At 35.9% G+C, this 24,760-nt stretch overlaps 2 protein-coding genes across 3 annotated transcripts in view; both read left to right on the forward strand.

Annotated features, from left to right (window-relative positions):
• The first annotated feature begins 486 nt into the window (after window positions 1-486).
• On the forward strand, window positions 487-9,856 carry LOC129888661 (mitochondrial inner membrane protein OXA1-like). 2 transcript variants are annotated; one of them, XM_055963612.1, is made up of 10 exons: window positions 487-651; window positions 1,644-2,127; window positions 2,959-3,049; window positions 4,517-4,564; window positions 4,975-5,033; window positions 6,120-6,195; window positions 6,278-6,409; window positions 7,183-7,290; window positions 8,906-8,960; window positions 9,050-9,856. In XM_055963612.1, the coding sequence occupies exons 2-10, from the start codon at window positions 1,652-1,654 to the stop codon at window positions 9,343-9,345; spliced, it is 1,341 nt and encodes a 446-aa protein (XP_055819587.1). In that variant the 5' UTR covers window positions 487-651; window positions 1,644-1,651; the 3' UTR covers window positions 9,346-9,856. The 2 variants fall into 2 exon arrangements, with proteins under 2 accessions (XP_055819587.1, XP_055819586.1); XM_055963611.1 differs by having other exon boundaries at window positions 488-651; window positions 1,640-2,127.
• A 3,451-nt stretch (window positions 9,857-13,307) lies between these two features.
• LOC129888662 (long chain acyl-CoA synthetase 4-like) overlaps window positions 13,308-24,760 on the forward strand; it is a 33,701-nt gene continuing 22,248 nt past the window's right edge. Inside the window, exons 1-9 of the mRNA XM_055963613.1 lie at window positions 13,308-13,370; window positions 13,624-13,783; window positions 15,731-15,794; window positions 15,898-15,987; window positions 16,458-16,514; window positions 17,671-17,719; window positions 18,060-18,136; window positions 18,572-18,611; window positions 18,698-18,792. Of these exons, the coding sequence (XP_055819588.1) occupies window positions 13,635-13,783; window positions 15,731-15,794; window positions 15,898-15,987; window positions 16,458-16,514; window positions 17,671-17,719; window positions 18,060-18,136; window positions 18,572-18,611; window positions 18,698-18,792 (621 nt within the window). The 5' untranslated portion in view covers window positions 13,308-13,370; window positions 13,624-13,634. The remainder of the gene's footprint in view (window positions 13,371-13,623; window positions 13,784-15,730; window positions 15,795-15,897; window positions 15,988-16,457; window positions 16,515-17,670; window positions 17,720-18,059; window positions 18,137-18,571; window positions 18,612-18,697; window positions 18,793-24,760) is intronic.

Raw genomic sequence — 24,760 nt, forward strand, 5'->3', positions numbered from 1 at the left:
AAAAACTAACCTACATGAGCCTTACCCCATGACCCCACTGACTCATAAAGACACGGGAGAGGTATTTTTTTAATTAAATAATTAACTTTTTCTGCTTTTGTCTTTAAAAACGATTTGAAATGTATTTAAATATTATATTTAAATAGATACCCATTAGGCAAGTACTATAATTAAAAAACTACCAGAATATGAATTTACAAAATATTGTAAGAGATTAAAATAATTATAAAACTGTAAAATAAATGGTAACTATCAAAATTGTTGAAAAAACTAAATAATATTAAAGACAAAAGATAATTAATTATAACTAATTAATTATTTTTGTTCTAAAATTATCATATATCTTTATTTTATGTTGACACTTTCTTCCTTTTAATTATATATATATATATACATAAATTGTATAACATCGACAAAAGAAGTAAGAGGTTTTCTCCTCAATAGCATATTTTAGGATTTGACGAGAGTTTCGAGATACAATAATAATCTAGTGAAATTCGGACGAGACTTTGTAGATATTTGATTAAATTTTTCTTTCTACTGTTGACGTCAAACTAACATATGAAGTTCCCTTAAACCCCACCCACGCCTAAAACCCTCTTCCCTGTTTCAGTTGCTTGTTGAATCCAACTCCAACCATAGCATTTAACTGTAAGTCGTTAATCTTTACTCTTCTTCTTTTGTATTATTAAATTTGTATCCATCGCCAAATTCAATCAATGGAAGCACCAGTTTAATTATTTTTATTTTTCCCCAAATGGGGATCTTGAATTTGAGTTTAACTTGGATCCGAGTATTATTTCTTTGGTATTCTCCAATTATTTTGTATTTTCTGTGCCTCATAATTGCTGAATGATTATAAAGGTTTAGTCTTTCTTGAGCTGAGGGCTGTCAGAAACCGGCCTCTCCAAGGGGTAAGGTTGCTTACACACTACCCAAAACCTCACTTAGTGGGATTATACTGGGTATGTTGTTGTTGTTGCAGTAGTCTTTGGTGTTTGAATTACTAATTTGAGTATAACTGGATTCGAGTAGTGTTATTTTGGTATTCTTCAATCATTTTGTATTTTCTGTGCCTCATAATTGCTAAATGATTATAAAGGTGTAGTCTTACTTGAGCCGAGGGTCTATCAGAATGATTGTAAAGGTGTAGTCTTTCTTGAGACGAGGGTCTACTGAATGATTATAAAGGTGTAGTCTTTCTTGAGTCGAGGGTCTACTGAATGATTATAAAGGTGTACTCTTTCTTGAGCCGAGGGTCTATAAAAAACAGTCTATTTACCTTCGTAAAGTAGAGTAAGGTTTGCGTACATACTACCATCCCAAGACCCCCTCTTGTGGGCTTATACTAAAGGTGGAGCTAGGTAGGCCGAGGGTGTTCATTTGAACCCACTTCGGCAAAAAATTATACTATTTATACATGGTTGAAATTATTCTTATGTATATATAGTAGATATTGGAACCCTTCGACTTTTTTGTGTGTTTACTTCTTCATATTTTAACCTCCCTTAGTGAAAATTTTGACTCCACCACCACTGATTATACTGCCACTGATTATACTGGGTGTGTTGTTGTTGTAGTCTTTGGTTGGTGTTTGAATTACTAATTTGTTCAGCTAAAAAAGTTTCATATTTTGAAGGAAGCAAATCGAATGGCTTATAGGCGAAGTTTAACAACAAGAGCTAAGTTTCTTTATCAGCCAAAAGGAGTTGCTCCAGCAATTTATTACACCCACGATGATGATCGTAATACCCACGAATTACCCAGTTGTGAAAATCCAAGAGTTTCCAGTTTTTTTCAACCCCATTACGGCAGAGGTGGAATTAACAGTTTTCATGGCTCTAAGAACCCATTTCAAGATCGGAGATTTTTCCCTTCACACCTCATGATCCCAATGAACTCGGGGTCTATGTTTACCAGGAATATGTCTAGTAGTGTTGGTGGGGGAGCAGAGAAGATAGAGTACATCAGTGAGGTTGCTGAGCTGGCTGATAAGGCTGTTGAAGCAGTAGCTTCTCAAGTTCCAGCAGTGAATGAGGTGGCAATTGCTGCTGCAGACTCGTTTTTGCCAGTGAAGGCATTGCAGTATTTGATCAATTATGTTCATATTTTTACCGGGTTTGATTGGTAAGTTTTGCATGATATTTCTTGTTTCAATTGATGCAGTAGTGTAGAGGAAAGAGAGCGGTATAGTTATTCCTGGTTTAATAAATTTGAGGGATAGCTGGGGTGTATTTGGTATGAAAGAAAATGTGTTTTTTTTTTTGGAAAATAAGTTGTTTTCTCATGTTTTATGGTATTTGGTAAGCAAGTAGAAAATATTGTCCCAAAAGTATTTATATAAAATTTATGCAAATGCTATAAAGGGGAGGGTAGGGGGTAGAAGTGTGAGGTGGGGGCTATGGGGGGTTGGGGTGGGATTGGGTGTGTTGTAGGATGGGGGTAGAATGAGATGCCACTCATGGAACTTGTTTTTCCTACTTTCACTCGTGAAGTCATTTTTCCCATTCTTAAGTAACTTGCTTAGCTAGAGAAAGTATTTTTCAAAAATTTTGATACCAACTAAACATGGAAAATATTTTCTTCCATACCAAATACATGCTTGATCAATAAACAACTCATTCCCCTTTTTTTTGGGATTAAAGAGGGAAAGGAAACATGTTCCAGAAGTCTTTTATGTCGTGAAGAAAAAGGTTTATGAATCTATTTACTTACGTTGAAGTTCTCTCTTTTCTTGTTTTAACTTTAAGGTGCTTTTACTTTTTGTTTTTGAGAGTTATTCTCAGAATTTCAACAGATGGAGGAATTATTTCATCTGAAATGCCTTAGGAAACCTTAACATACACAGTTTGTTTCTGTCTTGGTTGTAATGTAACACTGACAAGTTAAAATCAACTTGTGCTTTATGTTATGACAAATGACTGACCACTTCTTTTTGGAAATTTGAATATTCTTCAGGTGGGCATCAATTATCGCTACAACTATTGTTATTCGATGTGTAACTCTTCCATTAATGATTAATCAGCTCAAGGCTACTTCAAAATTTGCGGTAAGTTTTTCTGTAATGCATCTTAACCTTTACCTTGCTTAAGCACTCCTGTTAATTATTTCCACACCTGCAAGGATTCTAAGTCATTTCAAAAGCTCAAGGAGCCTTTCCAAGTGTATTTTTACGTGTCTCTTTGTTTATTTATTAACTTATTAAAGTAGTTTCTGGTAACCATTTTTAATGCACTGGTGACCGTAGAATAGGATCTTAAGGCCCATCTAGGACACTGGTTTGTCACAAAGTTTCAGGAAAGAAAGTGGGAAGTGAAGTCAAAAATTTAAGTTGAGCGGTGGGCCGGTGGCAAAGGTGTTGTTTTAGAAAAAAGAGGAAGCTCGGCAAATAAAGCAGGTGATGGTTAAATGCTCTTTTTGAGTTAATACCAGGATCCAGGGAAAGGCTTTTTTCCCACCTCATATACCTTCACATTGTTCGCAACAAAAAATGCGTCCAATTGATTTCCGACTTTCTTGATTGGTCAGAAGGACATTTGCAAACCCTAACCTGAAGGCCTTCCATTTCTACTCTTTTGTAGTTTTTTTGTTTAGTTGTTCTTCATCTTTTGTGCTCCTAAATATAATTGTGAAGCAGCTGTGTTGAGAATCTTGCTTTTTAAGTACAAGTCCTAGCTACGAGCCTATGAATTTTGAGCGAGATACATGATAGTATTCCTGCATTAAAAATACGGTTGTAAGTTGTAACCTATCATAAATCAAAGTGAAAAACAGTGTAGTGCCTTGTAGAAAGTTTATCAAATAAAATCCATTTTTAATTGGTGTAACAGAACTCCTTGCAGTGCTCAATCAAACCTTAAACGTCTTCATATTTTAGTGTGAGCAGTTCATTTGTAGGAACTGCTACATGCAAGTACAAACATATGACATGTGTTTTCCAGTTGAAAGTTGCATAAAACAAGCATTATTACCTTCATGTCATATAAAGCATTTTATTATAGCATTTATTGGAGTGATACGGGATACCTCAGATGATACTTGAGGCGTTCCACAAAATTTGTGGTAAACTGCTTCTATTCGGCATACCCATGTTTTGCAAAATGAAAAATGCCTTTGCAAAGTCAAGGAGTAAGGTGGTTATGCTTCTATCTAATCTGAAGCAGGCAGTGATGATTGGGTTCTCTTCTCTTAGCTCAGTAGATACTTAAAGGTTTGACTATTTCATGTTGGTCATCAACTTATCACAATTTCTCTTTATTTGATGTGAGACCTGCTCTCTGGAAGTTCAGTTAGGCGGAGTTCTCGTGAACTATACAGTTTGTTAAAATGTTGAAGTGACCTACTATTTGCTCATCTGAATCAAATCTTCCTTTAAAGAATTATAGTTGTTTCCATATTTATCATGGTCTATTATCTCTCTAATTTCGCTTTTCTTCGCTACTCATCCTGTTTCGCTTTTTTCGGGTGGAATTTACTGTCCACCCATTTATTTTATTAACAAACATGTTTTCTGCAGATTCTGAAGCCAAAGCTGGATGAAATTAACGAAGAGATGCAAAGTAGGGTAGGTTTTAATATGATTCTTTTCTTTTGTCCCTTTTGGTAGAGCTAGCCATTACCTTACATTATTTGACCTCATTGTAATGCTTTTTAGCCATGAGATACCTATTAGTTTATGTCACCCAGTTGGAGATTTTAAGTACTGCTTTAGAATTCACTGATTATTGCACTGTGCCTTTATGCTTTCTTACAATATTCTCAGACTCTACACCCTTTTTATTATCATCTCTTAAGTACTAACTACAAATCTATTGTATATTTTTATGAATTAGCGAATATATTGATGCATCCATACTGATTTGGTTCTCTACCTCGTGACTCTTTGTAACAAACTATATAGAACTCTCATGACATTTTTTTTCTAATAGCTAGTATGCTAGAATTACCTGATTAAACTTTTTACCTTTTTACTAGGGTATGGCTCCAGCAGCTGTGGCTGAAGGTCAACAAAGAATGCAGGCAGCTATGAAGGAGTAAGCAACTTTTCGTTAATTATCCAGCGACTAATGTATGACTTGTTTCAGTTGCACCAGAAGTAGCTGATAAAACATAGCTAGCTTCTCATTTGGAGGCATACACCACAAATCTTCTTGTTCTCTTTTCTCCCATAAAGGCTATGCAAATTTACTTTTGTGGTTAACTTTTTAATTAGTGAGTACATTTTCCTCTTATTCTAACATTCGTTTTGCATTCCGCTACAGTTGAACTTCTAAATGGTTGTCCTGATACTGTAGATTCGACATGCAAATAGTTAGAGTTGATCATCTTAATTTCTCTTCTTAAAGGATTATAATTGCAATTTGCACCTACAGGACTCTAAAGAGGGGCTAAAAAAAATGAAATCTTTTTGATTGAGACTGGTATACAGGTCATCAATCAACACTTCTAAAGATATAAATGGGCTTTTGGGATATCCATTCCATTTTTTATTTAGAAACTTCCCATTTTTTAGAAGTTCAGTTCTGATGATCCTTTAGACATTTACCCTACTTCACTAGTTCTGAAGTTGGTCTTTCCTGGTTTTTGTTGCTCCCTTCGATGTTCTTTTGGGTGCTTGTTTGTCTAAACCCAAACATTTGATTTTTATATAGGAAAATAGTACTCCCCCGTCCCAATTTATGTGACACTTTTCTTTTTAATCAGTCCCCCAAAAAATGAAACCTTTCTATATTTAGTAATAATTCAACTTTAAACTCCCCATTTTACCCCTAATGAGATGATTTATAGCTACCCAAATATGTGAGACTTATTTTAGCCCACAATTTTCAAAAGTCTTTCTTTCTTGATTGAACCTTGTGCCAGTCAAACACCTTCACATAAATTGGGCGAGGGAGTAATAACGTAAAACTATAGTTATAGCACCCAATCTCAAGCAGTATACAACAATACATTAAAGACAGTTGAGCAACCATGACTTGAAAATTTTGGGTTCACCACTGGCTCGTTCTAGCATTGCCATGATTTTATAAATGATAATAATAGTACCTGTATTGAAGTGATGGTTTGAGTTGATTATTTCATATGATTATTGACTTATGTAATCTATGACATTCTTGCAGATATGGAGTTACACCCTTCACTCCCTTAAAAGGAATTCTAATACAAGGGCCAGTCTTTGTCAGTTTCTTTATGGCTGTAAGATTATCCCCTTTCTGTTGTCTATTTCCCTCCCAAACATTTTCATGCTTAAGACTATATTTATCACCTTAAAATGCAGATTTCAAACATGGTGGAAAAAGTCCCTTCTTTCAAACAGGGAGGAGTATTATGGTTTACTGATTTAACTGTTACAGATAGTATGTACATCTTCCCAGTTTTGACGGCATTGACTTTCTGGATAACGGTGGAGGTGAGTTGTCCTTTTTTTTTTCAGTGCGTTATTTTATGGTGCCTTCATTGACTATACCTCTTTCTGTTTTCTAATGGAGAATTATTCTGGATGACTTCAGAAGCTTGATGATGCTGTTTACAGTTTTAGGTTGTATGGAGAACTTTCCCTTTTAATTTTTATTTATTAACGAGAGTAGAGATTCGGTTGATAATATAAAAAGGGGAATACCGGCTAGGGTAAATTTTCCTAAAAAGATATTAATTGAAACGATTGCAAATTTAGAGACCAAAATTCTGTGCAATTTGAGCTTTGACCTCAAGCTCTTAACAGTCTTGATTACTTATGTTGCTGCATTGAATCTTAGTTTCTCTTGTTAAAGCATGCTACTTGGCAGGACATTGCTTGTTCGTCTTGAATGCAATTATGCATCAACAGGGAAATAATGTTTTAAGCTCATGTGTGTAATTTAACAATTAGATGCCTCCTGGTGATTTGTCACTGGACTCTTTTTTATTCTAGGTCCACAATGCTTGCTTTCTATCACCTTTAAATCTGGCTCTGGTGTAATGCCACAATTATGTTACTTGCTTGCATGTCTCCCACAAATTTCCACATTTGATTTATTTTGTGGGACTATACTGAAACTGCATGAAGATTTGATATTCCTGTTTATGTTGATATCAAGCTCAGTTCTTTACTAGTCGTTAACAGATCCTGCTTCTTTATCGAGATATCTTCACACTTATGTAATTTCTGGCCATTTTTGTTAACCAGAATATATTCTTTCTCAGTGCAATGCTCAAGAAGGATTGGAAGGAAATGCTTCAGCTAAAACTATAAAAAATGTCTCACGGGCTTTTGCTGCGTTAACTATCCCATTTACTGCTGGTTTTCCCAAGGTAAATGATCCAAACCAACTCATGTAAAATGGTTTTATCATGTATCTATCCTTTGTCTACGTTGTGAGGAATCTGAGGTAGAACTTATGTACATCAGAAGTACAAAGATATGCTTTCAATTCATATTACCCGTGCCCAACTGTTATTTTCTTCTTTTTTTCCTGGTTTCCTGATTGAGAACATGCATTATCTTTCGTTTTTGATTGTTGAGTCTATCCCTAAACATTTCATTCATAACTACGTACCATGCATAAGAAAAGAGTGGCAACATATATTTAGTAATGAAAAGATTAACAGAGCCTTGTGGAGGTTCGATCATTAGCTGTTTACCTTTTAGATTAATTAAATGTGATGTTTGAATTGGGTGGCGATGCGATTCCTTTTCTGAAGATTAATGGACTGTTTGATGGAGGAAATTTAGATGAATAAAATAGCTTTCTTCCCTTTATTCTTTTTCTTCGATGGTCTGCCATTCTTTTCTGAGTCTTACTGAAAAGATATGGCACCTAGGCCTAATGCAACCCCAAAAGCTAGCTCATAAGGGGAGGATTGCCCAAGTCCATATAAGCACACCACCAGTCATCCCCATTTAATGTGAGGCTTTTACCCACTCCAACACTTACTAATATGCATTTGGTTCTTTTTACTACACTATTAGTCAAGTTACAAACATGAGTGCCTAATAACTATTCTTGGTGTAGTCAAGTTACAAACATAAACAACAACAACATACCCAGTGAAATTCCACTAAGTGGAGTATGGGGAGGGTAGAGTGTACGCAGATCTTACCACTACTTCATGGAGGTAGAGAGGCTGTTTCAGAGAGACCACCCTTATCTTAAGTGCATCAAACCCAAGTAAAAGAAGAAGAAAACAATGAAGAAAGCATACCAGTTAATACGAAAAGCAATGCCGATAGATAACAAAAGCAAGGCAAGACAACACTCTGCCCTACTAACCTTCTACCCTAGTACGCGACCTCCACACCTTCCTATCTAGAGTCATGTCCTCGGTAATATGAATTACAAAATGAGTGCCCAATAATTATTAGTCAAGTTACAAACATGAAAACTAATTATTGACCAACTAGACAATTCACCTGTCTCAATCCATGCCTATTTAGTTGCAGCACTCATGTTTGTATTTGGTTTATGTATGGTGTCACAAATTGCGATCCCAACTCTTATTCCTTTTATCTGTTGCTGACGTTTTTACAACGATTCATATATGCCACATGCCAAGGGTGTTACTTTTCCTTAGTCTCATCCATGATCTATTTTATCATCGCAATGATCTTTCTTCGTGACCTAAAAGTTTGTTCGTCGGTGAAATTTATCCTTGGATGTATTTATTGAGTTCATGTAGCTCTCATCCCTTTGTATGCGCTTTTGTGCATGCTAGCTCTTTTCACTTCTCTTTTGAATGTTTTTTTTGTTGTGTGCGAGCTGTCATGTTTGTTTGATAATTCTTTATGTGCCACATAATCCTTGTAAATGTTATGTACTTTGTGTTTGGAATTGATTTGAGTTCTTGCTCGGTTATTGTTTCATTTGTCATATCGATATGTTGATGAATCAAGACCATTAACGTTAAGGACACGCTTGTTTCATTGCAGGCAGTATTCTGCTATTGGATGACCTCAAATCTATTTTCACTCACATATGGATTAGGTTAGTAGATTTTAGTTCATTTCCTGCAGAAGCATTCATCTCCGTGTCAATATGTTTCACTTATAATCTTGTGTCTTCTTGTTTGTCAGTGGTTAAAAAACCTGCAGTTAAGAAGTTTCTTGGCGTTCCTATAATACCTGTCACTCCTAAATCTGAACAAAAACCGGGACTCCCATTTTTCGAAACTCTCAAGAAATATGCTGCAGCGCAAAAGCAGTTAACAGCACAACAGCACGTGCAATCATCGCCTGCTGTGGCATCAAAACACACAAGTCAAGGTTTATCATCGTCGTCGTCATCATCATCATCATCTTCTGTTCTTGGTCAAAGGATTGCAAGCTTAGAGAAACAGGTAAAAAGAAGAAAGAACAAGAAGAGGCGATGAACGCGTTTGATTGAGGGAGAAAAAAATTGGTCAAGCAGATCGCGAGTTATTGGTTATTGATGGTGCGTATCCACAATTAAAAGTTATATTACTCGAGATAATCGTGGCAGAAGCTCTTTTATTCCCACCAAGTTTATGATTCTTGAGAATTATAGAGATTCATAGAGATACCATCAGTAACATACCTGTAATTCATTTTTTGTTTTGTTTCATTTTTCACAATTCAGATCCCACGTTGTGGGATTTTACTGGGTTGTTGTTGTTGTTGTTTCATTTTTCACAATGAATATAGGCATTCTATAAAAATTGTAATGGTGACCAGAATATATACTGCAGCACAAGATGAGTAGTTGCTGTAATAAACAATTCTATTTTTGAGTTTCTTCCTTTGCAGATATCTGCCGGCCTTCAATGGTGGAGTCAGAATTTTCACTAACAGTTTGTTTGGATGGTTGTTACCTATTGCATTGTATCACATTATTACTTTGGTTATGATGTTTGTTTTGATTAATACTTATAAATGTATTTTTTTCTTGGATAAACTACTTTTAAGTTTTAGTTTTCTCGAATGATTGTTCAATTCTGTTAAAGCTTTAAATTCAAAATTTGAAATTTTGCAAAATTGTTATTTAGTTAGATTGAGTGTTATTGCAAATGATTGAGAATATTATTTGGAGTTTATATATTAATTTTGAGAGTTTGAGATGAAGATTTGAGTTGGTTTTTGTTAGAATTTTATATTGAAACTCGAAGAGAAAGGAGAATAATATTTTATTTTTCTAGATCTTGATATATAACTAAGTTGTATTTTTAAATCTAAAGTTTTTCTTGATAATTATGGTGTTAGGGTTAATTTATGCATGCTTTAATTAATTTCACGAGATACGTGTTATCCACACTAGCACATGTATCGAATAACTCTATCTATTAATATTTGAAAATGAGAAGAAATCATCTAATATTTTTTTGCCTCTATTGGAATCATAATTGAACCTGAGACCTCGTGGTTTTCCATCTACTTCATTGATCACTATGTCACACCCTTTTACACTTTTAAATTTGAAGTTTATTGAACTAAACATCCTTTTAATATGACCCAATTTCGACTGCTACATTTTACAATTAAATACTTATATTTCTGAACTATAGAAATTCTACATTTACACCTCCTATTAGATATATGCACAACTTAAGTATATTAAAAATAATTATTTATATGCTTTGTCAGGGATATATCTAATAGATCGTGTAAATGTAGAACTTTCATAATATAAAAGGTTTTAGCGTTTAACTTTACAACATATATGGGCCATTTGGTTACTGGATAAGGATCGAGTTATTTATGTTTAAAATATTACATAAGTTTTATCATATTTGATAGCTGTTATATTTCAAGTTTTGATGCATCAACAAATCATGGGACCTGATTGGCGGACCTAGTCCCATGATCGGTGTGTGTCACATACCAAATGGGAGCCAGCTGTAAAAGCTGCCACCACCTACTGTGGTTGGTGGGCAAATCAGAAGAGACTACAAACCATGGAACCTGATCAGGGGACCTGGTCGACCTGCTCCAGCTGTAAAAATTGCCACCACCTGTTGTGGTTGGTGGGCAGCAGCTGAAGGACAGAGACGTCCAGCCAATCAAAAGGTACTGGTTGTTTCGTTCATATGCTAAATACTATCTTTAGGACATGAAACAACTTACTTTTCATACATCATTTTTACAAGGCAAAAGAAAAGTGGTGTGTGTGCTCAAAAGAAAGAGCACTTCCTCAAGGCAGCATGGGACCTGATCGAGCTACTATTGAAGAATAGTTTTTAGGTTGTTGCTTTGTTGTAATGTTGAGTCTAGTGTGCTAAACATTGTAAAATCAGTTCCTATTATATAAAGGAATATTGATTACTTCTCTCTATATTGTGTCATTGTGACTTCTTTGCTAGAGTTAGCATTGAAGTAGTTAGAAAAGTCTACATTAACCTAAGGATGGTTGTGTAGTGATCAATAGTCTTATTTCTTAGTTTTTGAGTCATTGCTAGAGCTAGCCTTGATCGGAGTGTTGAAGTCTACGTCAACTAGAGTGAGTTGGAGTAGTGGGCAATAGTATATTGCTTACGCTCGAAGTCTTGTGATAGGATGTTGCAAGCATAAGGATGAAGAGGATTTGTATCTAGTTACATAGGTTGTAATAGATCACTTTGCTCTTGCATCTAGTGAAGATTGGTTGGAAATTCTGTTGGATAGGTCGTGGTTGTTTCTCCTTTGAGAAAGGAGTTTTTCTACGTAAAACTCTTGTCTTGTTCATTACTTGCATTAGCTGTCCGTTTCTTGAGCATTCTGTTAATTGACTGTGTCAAGGGACCTGGTCCCCTAACTCGTGTGGTGGACGCATATATTCTATCAGTAGCATTTTTGTGCAAAGTATAAAATTCAACACACATAATACTATGTTTGGTTAGAAAATTAGAAACTCACATAACTAATGTGTGTATAAGTTATGAGTCAATTTATATATTATTTTATGCGGGACAGAAGATGCAATAAATTATACGTGAATAACTAATACCTGAATAAAAATAGAAATTGATGATGAAGATGTTGCCGTACGTCACTGTTCTCTTAACTCCGGTGATCTCTCACTTCCACTTCCGTTTTACTTCTTCCTACTTCCTCGCCATCTTTACGACCTTCTCTCTTACCAGCTCTCCGACCTCTCTATCGAGCTCGCCTCGATCCGTATCAAGCTTAATCTGGTAATTAACTTTTTACTCCATTAAGGAGCAAAATAGAGTGTTGAAAGGAATTAAAACTCAGTTATAGTACCAAAAGTTGCTTCACAAATCTCAATTGCTTATTTAACCAGATTGATTACTTTTGAAAAAACAACAAAAATGGAAACGTAATTTGCCAAAATTCACATGCATAGTGTCAGTATGTAAATCCTTGTCAGTCCAGTAAATTAGACTGTAAAAGAACAACATAAAAGTAGCACCAAACACCTTCTTAAGTCTCGTACTATATTAACAAAAGATGAGGGAAGATCCAATCTTTGGGAACATATTATTCATAGTATCTTAATTAGACTAGTCTTGATATTACTTTGTATCTGTTGTATTTTATATTCATGTTTTCAGTGTGATCTTGCATTAAACACTATTTAAATCTGGTAATTAATTACTACTTATTCTAATCTGGTAATTAACTTAACTTAATTTGGTAATTAGTTATTACTTGTTCTAATCTCATTTTAACGTAAATACCTACTTGTATTGGAATGAAAATAAGCTCAATAGATGTTTATTAATTTTTAACATAACAAATCAACACCCAAAAAAATTATTAAACCTGCATAACTAAATCTTGCATAAATAAATCCTACATAACTAAATTTTGCATAAATAAACCCTACATAACTAAACCCTGCATAACTAATACCTGCATAACTGTAAGTCTGTAACCAGTAACCAAACGACTCCATAAGGTATAAGTGAAACTAAAGCATATTACATGGGCGTTTAAAATAGATAATTAAATATAGAGTTAATACACCAAATATCTATGTACTAATTATATTTAATGTGCTTAATTACGAATATACACTATAACGAGTGTAAGTATAGAATATTCCTAATATAAAAGGTATGAAAATTTGATTTTAATATTATAAAGTTGTATTCATAACTAATTATATTATATGAATGTTTAGCGTAGTTAATTCTTAAATATAAGAGTTTGGTAATATAACATGTTTGAGCTATAAAAACAACTCCATGCAGAAATATACAATAAAATTATGTATAGTAGATTTTTATAATTTGACTCTTCAAATAGAAATATAAGATAAAATTATATACGATAAACTCGTATGATCCGATTTCTTAAAAATTTACATATAACGAGAGATTAGTACAAATATGTACTTATTATATAAGTTCTTGGTACGTCAAAATGGTTTAAACTGCATGGATGAATATTCCTCTATATAACAGTTGTATATTGTGCACACAAAACTGAAAATTTCTCCGTAAGACTCGTAATTCTGTTCTCAAAAATCCCATTTTCGCCGTAATCTCACATTTATATACTAACAAAATTCATCAAAATCTGTATTAAGATTTAATCCGTTCACCTAAATTGCACTAATTTTTTCACTCGATTTGGTGAAATTAAGCGTGAAAAACTATATATATACTGGCGATTTGTGCGAAAATTGCACTATTTTTCACTCGATTTGACGATTATCGATTTGTGTGATTTTTTTTGAAATTTTTATACAGAGGAATAGGAGATGGCGGAGAGATTCATCATCGAAGTGGAGCCGGCGAAGCCAGCGAAAGATGGAAAGCCGTCAATCGGACCGGTTTATCGGAGTGTATTCGCGAAGGACGGTTTTCCATCTCCGATTGAAGGGTTAGACAGCTGTTGGGATATTTTCCGGTAAGATTTTTCCGAACAATTTAAGGTAACATAATTTATTAATTAATTAATCGAGGAAAAAACATTTTTCTTTTAAAAAAAAGAATAGTTTTTGTGTTGTACCGAGACCAAAGTATATTTCCTGCAAAATTTTGATTAAACTGCATGTGGATTTTTTTTTGAAATAATCATGGTGTTCGGGTTAGCTTGTGATTTATTGGGTGTATGGATATCTGGTAATTAACCACTAGGCCACACCTTTGCGCGCACACAAGGTGGATTTTCACATTTCGCCTTGTAATTTGATTGATCTGATTTTAATATCTACCTTTGAATTTATTGAATTCACAGGCGGGCCAGAATTTCAATCTTATGGATTTTGGATTCTAAAACGACTATTGAAGTGTTCAAAATTTTACTCTGAACTTAATATTAATACATATTTAATAAAAATTTTGACACAAATATATTATTTGAGCAAAAGCTTCTAGGTTCTACCGAAATCTTACTCGGGCTTCTAGCTCTGCCTCTCATTAGTTTAGTTTCCAAAGAGAAAAAGTGTAGTATTTTGCAACCATGAGTGTGGCCTAGTGGTCAATGGTCAATGAAGTGGTTTAAGAATGATAGGTCAGATTCAAATCCTGGTAGAGACAAAAAAACTTCTTTCCATCTGTTCTAGGCTTCTAACATTGGTGGACAAAGTTACCTGGGGACCTGTTGCTGATGGCAGGTGGCAGGTGGTCTGTGGAATTAGTCGAGGTGCACGAAACCTGACCAGAATATTATGGTCATCAAAAAACTAGAAGTGTAGTATTTTAGCTTTATATATGTGATGAGTACTTCAAAATCTTCACTTTTACTAATTATTTTGGTAAGATAAGGTTATTCCCTTTGTTTCATATGGAACCTAAGGTGTTATTTTGACTTGTACATATATGTTAATGATAGTGGAGGAAAATGTTAGAATAATAGTTGAAAAGTTAATTTGATAGAAAAATTTGTCACTCCAATATTTAAGAAAGGCTAATAAAAAGTTGTATGGAAACAGAATGGTGTCGACATTTCGGACATCTCATAAAGGAAGAGTATGTTGTAAATTGAGACAAAAGAATACTATGTCTGAACGTATTGATTTAGTGTTGCAATAAAGGTGTCTTTTCATATGCGTGATGAGTAATGAGTTGTTCCCGAATTGATTTTGATTTTTCTTTTTTCCTTTTTGCAAAATCGTCTCCTTAATTCAGGTAAAAAAGTAGCTATCTCCGCCTTTTGGCTGTTATTATGTACACAAAAGCTTGCTTTCAAATACTAAATGGCAAATGTGGAGGATAGATACACTTGACACATCAAAGACATCATACTGCCTTAAGAATTATAAGACATACATTTGTTGAGTACTCTTGAACCAGAAATATCACTCAGTTCATGTTACCAGAAAACATGTGTCTATGGTGTCGTTGTCATTCTATCTATGCTACCTCACATGCACATGATGACTACTCGGTTAATCTCAGCTATTATTTGCCAGTTCCCGAGAAAACCCTTTAACAGAACTCTGCTTATGATACTTCTAATTGTGTGGTTTCCAGAGAGGCTGCTTAGAGTTATGACACACCTTCTACTCTTTCTTTAGTGAAAATAATTTCTAAATAAATTAGGCGTAACTTTTAAAACCATATCACTTCTAATATACTTTACTCTAATGCTAAGTTACAGCCTTAAACAGTTGAGCTTTATATGTACAATACTCTTTTATTCAGAATAAAAAGTTCATGCAAAAGCTTGTCATTGTACTGAACTTGCATTAGCCTTTGGCATGATGTAGCATTGTTGTTAATGTTACTCTTCTAAATTTTGATCTTTGATTGTAGAGGAACCCATGACAACTACTTTTAGTTGATAATGGTGCTTATAAAAATTTACTTTCTAATATTAGAACTTAAAGATGTTTTCTTGTCTATGTGACAGTTTGTCAGTGGAGAAATATCCTAACAACCGAATGCTTGGCCACCGTATGATTGTGGATGGGAAGGTATATTTTACTTAAGTATTATGCATTACTTTCAACTTCCAGAAGGATTCTGTTTTCTGAATTCATGTTAGCTGATTTTTGCATTTGTTGCTCTTATCTTCAGCCTGGAAAGTATGTGTGGAAGACTTACAAAGAAGTGTATGACATTGCCATAAAAGTAGGGAACTCCATCCGGAACTGTGGTGTAGAAAAAGTAAGTTCCCAACTCTATATGGTATTATGCTGATAAATTGGCAGACGAGAGAAGAACGCTAATGATAAAGTTTCATCATTGATTACTGTTGCTAGTGGATTTTGCTTTTTGTTTGTTGCCTAGCTCTAATAGGATTAGGAGCCAATTAAAAATCAATGCGCCCCTTACTCGAAGGTCCACTTGGGCTCTCAAGAAACGGTAGGCACCTTTTAATGCACTTTTTCAGCACTTTGGAGTACACAAGTTTAGTTACATATTTAGATGTGGATTTCATCCTCCTTGACTGTTCATTTTCCCCATCATTGAGGTATGTTGTTCTTATCCTTTTAGTAATTCATGTGTCTCTTTGTCCTTTGTTTATTTTTGTAGTTTCACTGTTGATATACGTTGTCTGTTTCTTATTGCTCATCCCTGTGAGTATTCATTTCAATTAGTACCTTACCTCCTGTTAATTTGACTTCTTATGTTAGGGAGGAAAATGTGGTATTTTTGGTGCCAATTGCACTGAGTGGATTATCAGCATGGAGGTATTGCCCGTTTCTGTTGCTTGATTTGTGTGTGTCTGGAGTGTTTCATGTTATTTGTTTCTTTTTCTTTTATTTTTGGTTAGTTATCTGGTCCCCATTGAGATCAAACATCTATGACAAAGAAATTCTTTTCGTAAAATTCTTCTTGTCACACATGGACATCTTTACTCATAGCATGATGATGTTTGGATTGAACGTCTACTAATCAGTTGTTCTTTCCGGCTATCTTTTCTATTCTTGAAGATGCTAGCGATAAATTTTTGAAAGCTACATGTCACATCTATTTTTCTCTCATTTTTTTAATACTAAGCTTATTTGAATGATCACTTGTCTAAACACTTTTATAAGTTATTCAATCAAAGATCTTCATTGACATGAAAACACACCACTTTAAGCATTATCAAATACTGATAAGAACGTGAGTTTAGGACTCATTAAGGACATCCTTTTTACCTCTAAATGAGGATCTTATTGGCTTAGTTATTACATTTACAAGTTTCTACTATATGTAAATATTGGTTGTCCATTCAATTGTGTGATATCAACAAGTCCATTTCTTTGAATTGAGCATAGTTTTCCTCCCTTCAGAATTTTCATGAGTTGTGTACCTACTTTTCAACTTATGGTTTTTTTTGTGCTTCCTTTTGGTAACATTTATTTTTTTAATTCAATTTGGATTCTGGATCCTTCAATTTGTTAAATTTTATCACATATATCCGTTTTGCTATACCAGTCCTCTTTTTTTTTTCTATGCTTTCCGTTAATGCTCTAAAATTATCAGTATTCTTCCATAATATGGATGACTTTTTGTTCTATGAAATAAAGAAACAGATCTTTGGACTACATCTAGATTATTAAATTGTTTGGAATTTCTGCCACAATAAGGATGACAGTTGATTCCTTAAAATAAAGTACGATATATTTGTATAAATACAATTCAATTTACATTACCTGAGAAGGAAATAAACCGCCTCTCACTGCTCTTATTTCCAAGTTCACTTGCAGTTTATCTGGGTTTCATATTTTTGTGATCCTATCTTCTCTGCTCACTTTTATTTGTTGCTGTGTATACTATCTATTGTTTGGTAGCGTAGACGTTAGAAATTAGACATCGTCTGTAATTCTTATTGTCTCTGATAGCAACTTTTTAGTGCAGGCATGCAATGCTCATGGACTTTACTGTGTCCCTCTGTACGACACCTTGGGTATGCATTTTCCTTTGTGTGAATAGTGGTTACATGCTCTCCTTGTGATAGAATTTATTATTCCTGGTGGTACTCTTAAACATAATAGAAATGTCCTAGGCTCATTGAAATGCGATGCATGATGGTGGAGTTTGACTACCAAGAGGCTATCACATTTACCAGTCACAATAGACCCTTGTAGTCGGGCCCTTCCCCGGACCCTGCGCATAGCGGGAGCTTAGTGCACCGGGCTTCCCCCTTTATGCCCTTTTATTTTTCAGTTTCTTTCTTAGAAGGAGGACTCTCATGCCGATGTATAATGTAACTAATATTTAGTAACTATCTTTTTTATACTCTTCAGGTGCTGGTGCAGTGGAATTTATCATTTCCCATGCAGAGGTTGCAATTGCTTTTGTTGAGGAGAAAAAAGTTCCCGAGGTATGCATTTTAGGAGTTGAACCTTTGATAGACATATTCTATCAACTTCTCAAACATCATGTCTGGGATTCTTTAAGCATTTTGATCCCCATGCTAGGTATACATGACTTTCTACTCAAGTTTCATTGATATATCACGCGTGGAAGTGAAATTAACTCACCCATGCAGGACAAAGTATCATCTGTTTGAATTTCTATGCTGTCTTAAAATATGTAAATGTTTCAGACTTGAACATTATTTTTTCAGAACTTTTGATTAGAATAGCTTTCAGAAAAAAATTGCTCCAATAAATAGGATAATTGACAAGAGACCTTTCAAGAATAACTTTTCCAAGAGATTGTACGTTAAGAAGTTTACTAGTGTTAAATTTGGAGCTATGTTCTTGAACATTCAGGGGTGTGATTTTTACTAGAATGTCCTCTTATTCCTTTTCAGCTTTTGAAAACATTTCCAAATGCTGCGAAGTACTTGAAGAGTAAGTCAGCTGTAATTTAGTTTCTTTTTCAGAAGTGATGAAAAACATCATGTTAATGGCAATTGTTTCCTTTTCTTTATCACCAGCGGTTGTGAGTTTTGGGGAAGTCACTCCTCAACAAAAGGATGAGGTTGAAAAGCTTGGAGTGTCTCTTTTTTCCTGGAATGAGTTTCTGCAATTAGTAAGAGTTCTCTTTTCAACTTTTATCTTTCTGATCAGATTTCTCTTATAGCTGTTTAAAGGTTACCAGTCGTGTGTTGTAATCTGCATGTGACTTCTAACACGGGACAAAAAGGGGAAATAAACAGCTTCGAGTCCTTAAAAAAAGGAATCGGAAACTAGTGCAAAAAGATTTACATGTTGACTTGCGATTGATTCCAGTTTACACATTTTTGTTTAATATTTCATCATTTCATTTTTTGCTAGGTTTTCCTTGTCTCAGAATTGACCTTCAAATTCTTCTCCACATTTATTCTTGATGTTTCTGTTCTTCAATGTGGGGCTACTTATGTAATTAATAATTATTCTTGGTCTGTTGTTTGCAATAGTTTGGTGAAATCGTAGTAAGTTTAACAGTTCTGTTGAATGACCTGCTAAGAAGAACCTAAATGACTAGCTGGCAGCAAGATTGAACTTTTCCTTCCCCTGACTTTCTTGGTAATGTTGCAAGTATTCATGCATGATAGTTTTCCTAATCTCGATCTTTCTTAATATCAACATATCAAATCCTCCTCCCTGTGTTTTGAAGATGTGCAGTGCAGTTTTGGCAATCACCTAACAAAGTAAATGGGTTAAAATTATACACTAGTCTAGATTCTCTTTCAATTGGTTAGTTGATCACTTCAAGAAGGTTCTGCTTGAGATGAAGTCAATGTTGCTTGGATTGGGAGACTCAGACCTTAATTAGGAGTTCTTATGGTTCATTCAGATTGCCTTGGCAAAACACTTGCTCTGGATGATTTGCTATTCTATTTTTGATTTGTTTTTTTATGTTCGTTCCAACTGGTGAATTGTGCTTCCACTGGTTTGAATTGGATAGGACTAGGGACTTATAAAAGCTAGTTAGAGATCAGGTTCTAGTTTCACTATATTCAAGTTTCTGCAGAAATTTCACCAACCAGTTTGGGTGATTTTTATTTGTACATACCTGAAAAGTATTGGTAGAGGAGACCCTTATCAAACAAAGATGGCAGTCATACTTCCATAAACTTTTGAATGACAAAGGGGACAGAGAAATTGTGCTGGGAGATTTGGAACATACAGGAAGGAGTCACGATATTGGGGGTTGTAGGAGTATTACGGTCGATGAGGTTAAAGGTGCTGTTCGTAGGATGCGCTAGGGAAGAGCGACCGGACCTGACGAGATCCCTGAGAATTTTGGAAGAGTGCGGGCTCAGTAGGTTTGGAATGGCTGACTAGGTTATTTAATGTCATCTTTACGACGGCAACGATGCCCGTAGAATGGAGGTCGAGCATCATGATCCCTCTATACAAAAACAAGGGGGATAGCCAGAGTTGCGACAACTATAGAGGTATCAAGCTTCTAAGCCATACTATGAAAGTGTGGGAAAGAGTGGTGGAGATGAGGGTGAGGAGAGGCGTGTCTATTTCAGAGAACCAGTTCGGATTTATGCCGGGACGCTCAACTACGGAAGCCATCCATCTTATGAGGAGACTAATGGAGCAATATAGGGAGAGGAAGAGAGACTTGCATATGGTATTCATCGACTTAGAAAAGGCTTACGATAAAGTCCCACGAGAGATACTATGGAGATGTTTGGAGGCTAAAGGTGTACCGGTAGCGTACATAAGGGTGATCAAGGACATGTACGAGGGTGCTAAAACCAGGGTAAGGACAGTAGGAGGGGACTCAGAACACTTCCCAGTTGTGATGGGGTTGCATCAAGGATCAACTCTTAGTCCGTTTCTATTTGCCTTGGTGATGGATGTATGTTATGGCTACAATTGCACACGCAAGTGTACGTAGTCTCTCAAGTAGTAAAACGGCTCTTTCAAGCCAGATATCGAACCCACAGGGACCTTGATAAGGCAAACAGTTTCTTTCAAATGCCTCCACTAATTATAGTTATGCAATGAGGTTGAGATTGTTTGTTACTAATTTTTCGGAAATATAAACACTTTCTCGAAGTGAAGACAATGCTATAATTATGTATATTAATCGGGCTTTAAGAGATTCCAGGGCTATAGCATCATGTGAAATCATGTTTACTATCATTCAATCTTAGTTTCCGATGGGTTATTTAATTACTGATAAAAAGGGTTAATAATCCAATTATGGTTTTCCGACCTATAATTGCCTATCTTCATTGCCAACCTAACTACATCTTTGAGCGGTGATAGGTATGAAACAATAAAAACGCATTTAACTATCATCCTTTATCATAACCAAATGTGGTAAATAGGTATGTGTCACAAACATCCTATCTACTAATCATGCTAACGTATGTTAGTATGAACACATTCCTTCCCTTCTTTGTTCTATCTACCTGTCCTCTTCCGAATTCAAGATAAACAACATATATATCTTAATGCTGGCCAAGCATCAAAATTATAATCACAAGAATGGAAGAGTAATTAGAATCAACAACCCATCTTCCACCAAGTTTAAATGCTATTAAATCATGTTTCGTAGCTATAGCCCCGGAATTTGGGTGTTTAGCTACTCATATGTAAATAACAACAACCAGGAATCAATTCCAAATACATTAGAACACACTAAGGTAAGAAAAGAACCTAAGATGTTTTTGTGCTTCTCTTCTCTTTCTCTTTCTGCCTCCAAAAACACCTCTCTTTTCCGCCTCCCTCTTGCCCTAGCACACCCCACTATTTAAAGTGTTCTCTCTCCTTTCAATTATTGAAGAGCAGAATAATAAACAATTGGAAAGGTGATGGCGCTGTAGTGGCGCATCGCGCCACTATCGCGCCCAGAGAATTTCTGAAGAATTTCGTTTGGCGCTGCAGTGGGGCATCGCGCCACTATCGCGCCCAAAACATGCCGCAGTAGTTTGCATCCTGGCGCGTCGCGCCACTAAAGTATATGCAGGTTTTGGCGCTGCAGTGGCGCATCGCGCTACTATAGCGCCAGGACCATATTTTTTTGCCTTTTGCTTTGCAAAATCCTTGCATATGTTGGAACTCATACCTTATTTCACACTTGCTTGATTTTCATCAAAAACACGTCATTTGGCTTCAATTACTTCTCAGAATGCCACAGAACAATGGCCAAACATAGTGCATGGGCTTATAAATGCGCCCAAGATCACCACCCCCCACTTAGACTTTTGTTCGTCCTCGAACAAACACCTGAATTGAGCGTAGACGTTGATCCTAGCATGAACATAAGGCAATCTGTCTCAGATATACCTTAAGCACCTGGCTACACATGTTCAATCATCTTAATTAGTTCAACACCTCTTAAACTCAAGAATTGACTCTATAATACAGCAAACTCATATGCATCATTTAATTGGACATTCTATAGATTATCAAATCCTTTACAATTCAACATGTGCATCTCACTCACTCAAACGATTTCATGTGCTACACAAGGATTTCCATAGGCTTGCCCTCCGTGTTTTGCTCTATCAATACAAGAATGCAATAGTTTTAGGATTGCATAGATCTTCATAAGTTGTAATTTAAACTGGTGGGACGGTAAGAATCAGTATTTGGTACCCCTTTTCACAATTTTTTTTTTATATGAAAATGAGGCTCGGAATAAGAGAGTATTGAAAGCTTGGGTTTAGTATAAAGCAAGGGAAAATAATCAAGGCTATTTAAGAAATGCCTAGTTTCTTTCCTAAACTAACCAATCTTTATTTTGTTTCGTATGTACCCCGGGCAAGTTCTAGCTCTCGATATGTCTGCACTGAATACATACAATCCCCACTCCCACATAGCACATGTACAATTTAAGGATGATAACTATTGAATGCCAACTACACAATCATATGAAAGCATGCATCACCTGAGTCAAATACAAGAATTTAAGTGTCTTAAACTAGTCATTTTATTTCATAACATCCCTTCCCTCACATGCATAACCTAATCAGACTTTTTTTTTTTTTTTTGTGTACGGTTCAAAAGGGACTATCCTTGGCTAAAGAACCGAAAACAACTACCAAGAAACCCAAAATGAAAAATGCACTAGAATGCACTAAAGTAAAGTTTCTACAAAGGTACAATCAATTCTCACACTCTCACCCCACACCTAAACAAAGCACCGTCCCCAGTGCTCTATAATAATGCATAGTTTTAAGAGTGAAAGAAAGAACTCACTGCATAGCTCAGTCATCATCTCCTCCAATTATGGTGGCTGTGTTATCTACTACCATAAGAGCAGTGGTAGCCGTATCCTCTGGTTCTTCATCTTCCTCGTCTTCTCCCACCTCTTCCATGGTGGGTTCATCATCATCCAGAGGCTCTTGAAAATCCGGCCCTACCCTGCACATATGCATAGCACTATCCGTCAGAGGATAGCGCTCTGCCAATTCTGTCATCTCTTCGGCCGTTGCCGGACGTCCACCAGTACGCAATTGTAATTCTGCCATTCCAAACATGCGACCCATCCAACTTTCGTCGCGAGCTTGTCGTTCTACAGCCGATAACATTTGTCCCTGTGCTGCATCATGACTTCTTGTTTTGGTAACGTCAACCACCTTACAAATCAAATATGGCACCCTTGGTGCACTTAGATCGTGACTTTCTTCCTCAACTCCTTGAGCCCTCAACATTCGGGTTATTATGCTTCCATAACAGAAACGCCACCTCTTATTGTTTCTGAATTTCAGCATATTGCGACGGATCACCGACCCGGCATTTACCTGCAACCCCTTCATCAACCGGTAAACTAGGACAACCCTTTCTCTAGTCACTTCTGACACATGCTTACATGGCAACAAGACACTACACACTATTTTCAACCACACCTTGGCTTCACTATTTAAATGTGAATAATGCAGCGTACTGTGCCTACCGGTGTCTTTTGCCCTCTCCCATCGGGCAACAGAGTTAGTACCACAAAGAGTATGACGAATATCTCTGTATGGTGGTTGTTCTTTCATAACTATAAATTCATTAAAATCACAATGTGGTGTCCCCAAAAACTCATTCAAACTTCTAGTTGAAAAACGGATAACTTTACCCCGAACCTCTACCTTATTGGTACTTGACTGATCAGTGTTCCAATTTGCATAAAATTCACGGACAAGAGTTAAATTACACTCACCTTGGTCTTCAAAAATAAATTGAAGACCCAGATTGTAGACCATTTCGTGAACTCGGGGGAACTCCGTCTGTAGCTTTCCTTCATTCACATATTCATCTCCCATGTATTTAGCTTCTTTTTGGGAGTCAAACCAATCTAATCCATACTGCTCCACTGCTTGTCTACCAAATCGACGCGGTGGTATCCCTGAGCTTGTTTGTCCAGTGGTTGAAGAAGTCCCAGTTTTTCGGGACCTCTTATTGCCTACTCCTTGGGCCACTTGTTTTCCTTTGGATGCCATTAAAAAGGAGAAGGGTAATTAAAATCGGATGCTTGGTAATGTGGTTGTTTGGAAAAGTTCAAAGAGGAGAGAAAGGAGATTTAAGGATGATTTGGTGAGGTGAATGTTCTTTGGTAGAATATGTGTGTGAAGGAAAGTGATTTATAGTAGAGATTAGAGTGGAAGTGGAAGGGGGAAAGTTTTGGGAGTTTTAGAAATTAGAGGGGAAGTTGAAGAGGGAAGGATTTTAGGAGTTTTAGGGTCGGATAATAGAGGAGATAATGGAGGCAATTTAGGGAATGGAGGGTTTTAGGGGTTTTGGTCTGTTTTAAACCTGATATTTAGGCTTTTGGCCCGACCCTGCTTGTGGCGCTGTAGTGGCGCATCGCGCCACTATCGCGCCCAGAGTATTTCTGAAAACTTTCTCTTGGCGCTGTAGTGGCGCATCGCGCCACTATCGCGCCTAAAACATGCCTCAGTAGTTTGCCTCCTGGCGCGTCGCGCCACTAGAATTTGTGCAGGTTTTGGCGCTGTAGTGGCGCATCGCGCCAGTGTAGCGCCAAGAGCCAATGCTTCTTAACTTCAGCTTGTTCTACACTGCTACCTGTTGTTCTGCACATGAAATTTTCACAATTATATAAA

Source organism: Solanum dulcamara, chromosome 5 (assembly GCF_947179165.1).
Source record: "Solanum dulcamara chromosome 5, daSolDulc1.2, whole genome shotgun sequence".
Lineage (NCBI taxonomy): Eukaryota > Viridiplantae > Streptophyta > Magnoliopsida > Solanales > Solanaceae > Solanum > Solanum dulcamara.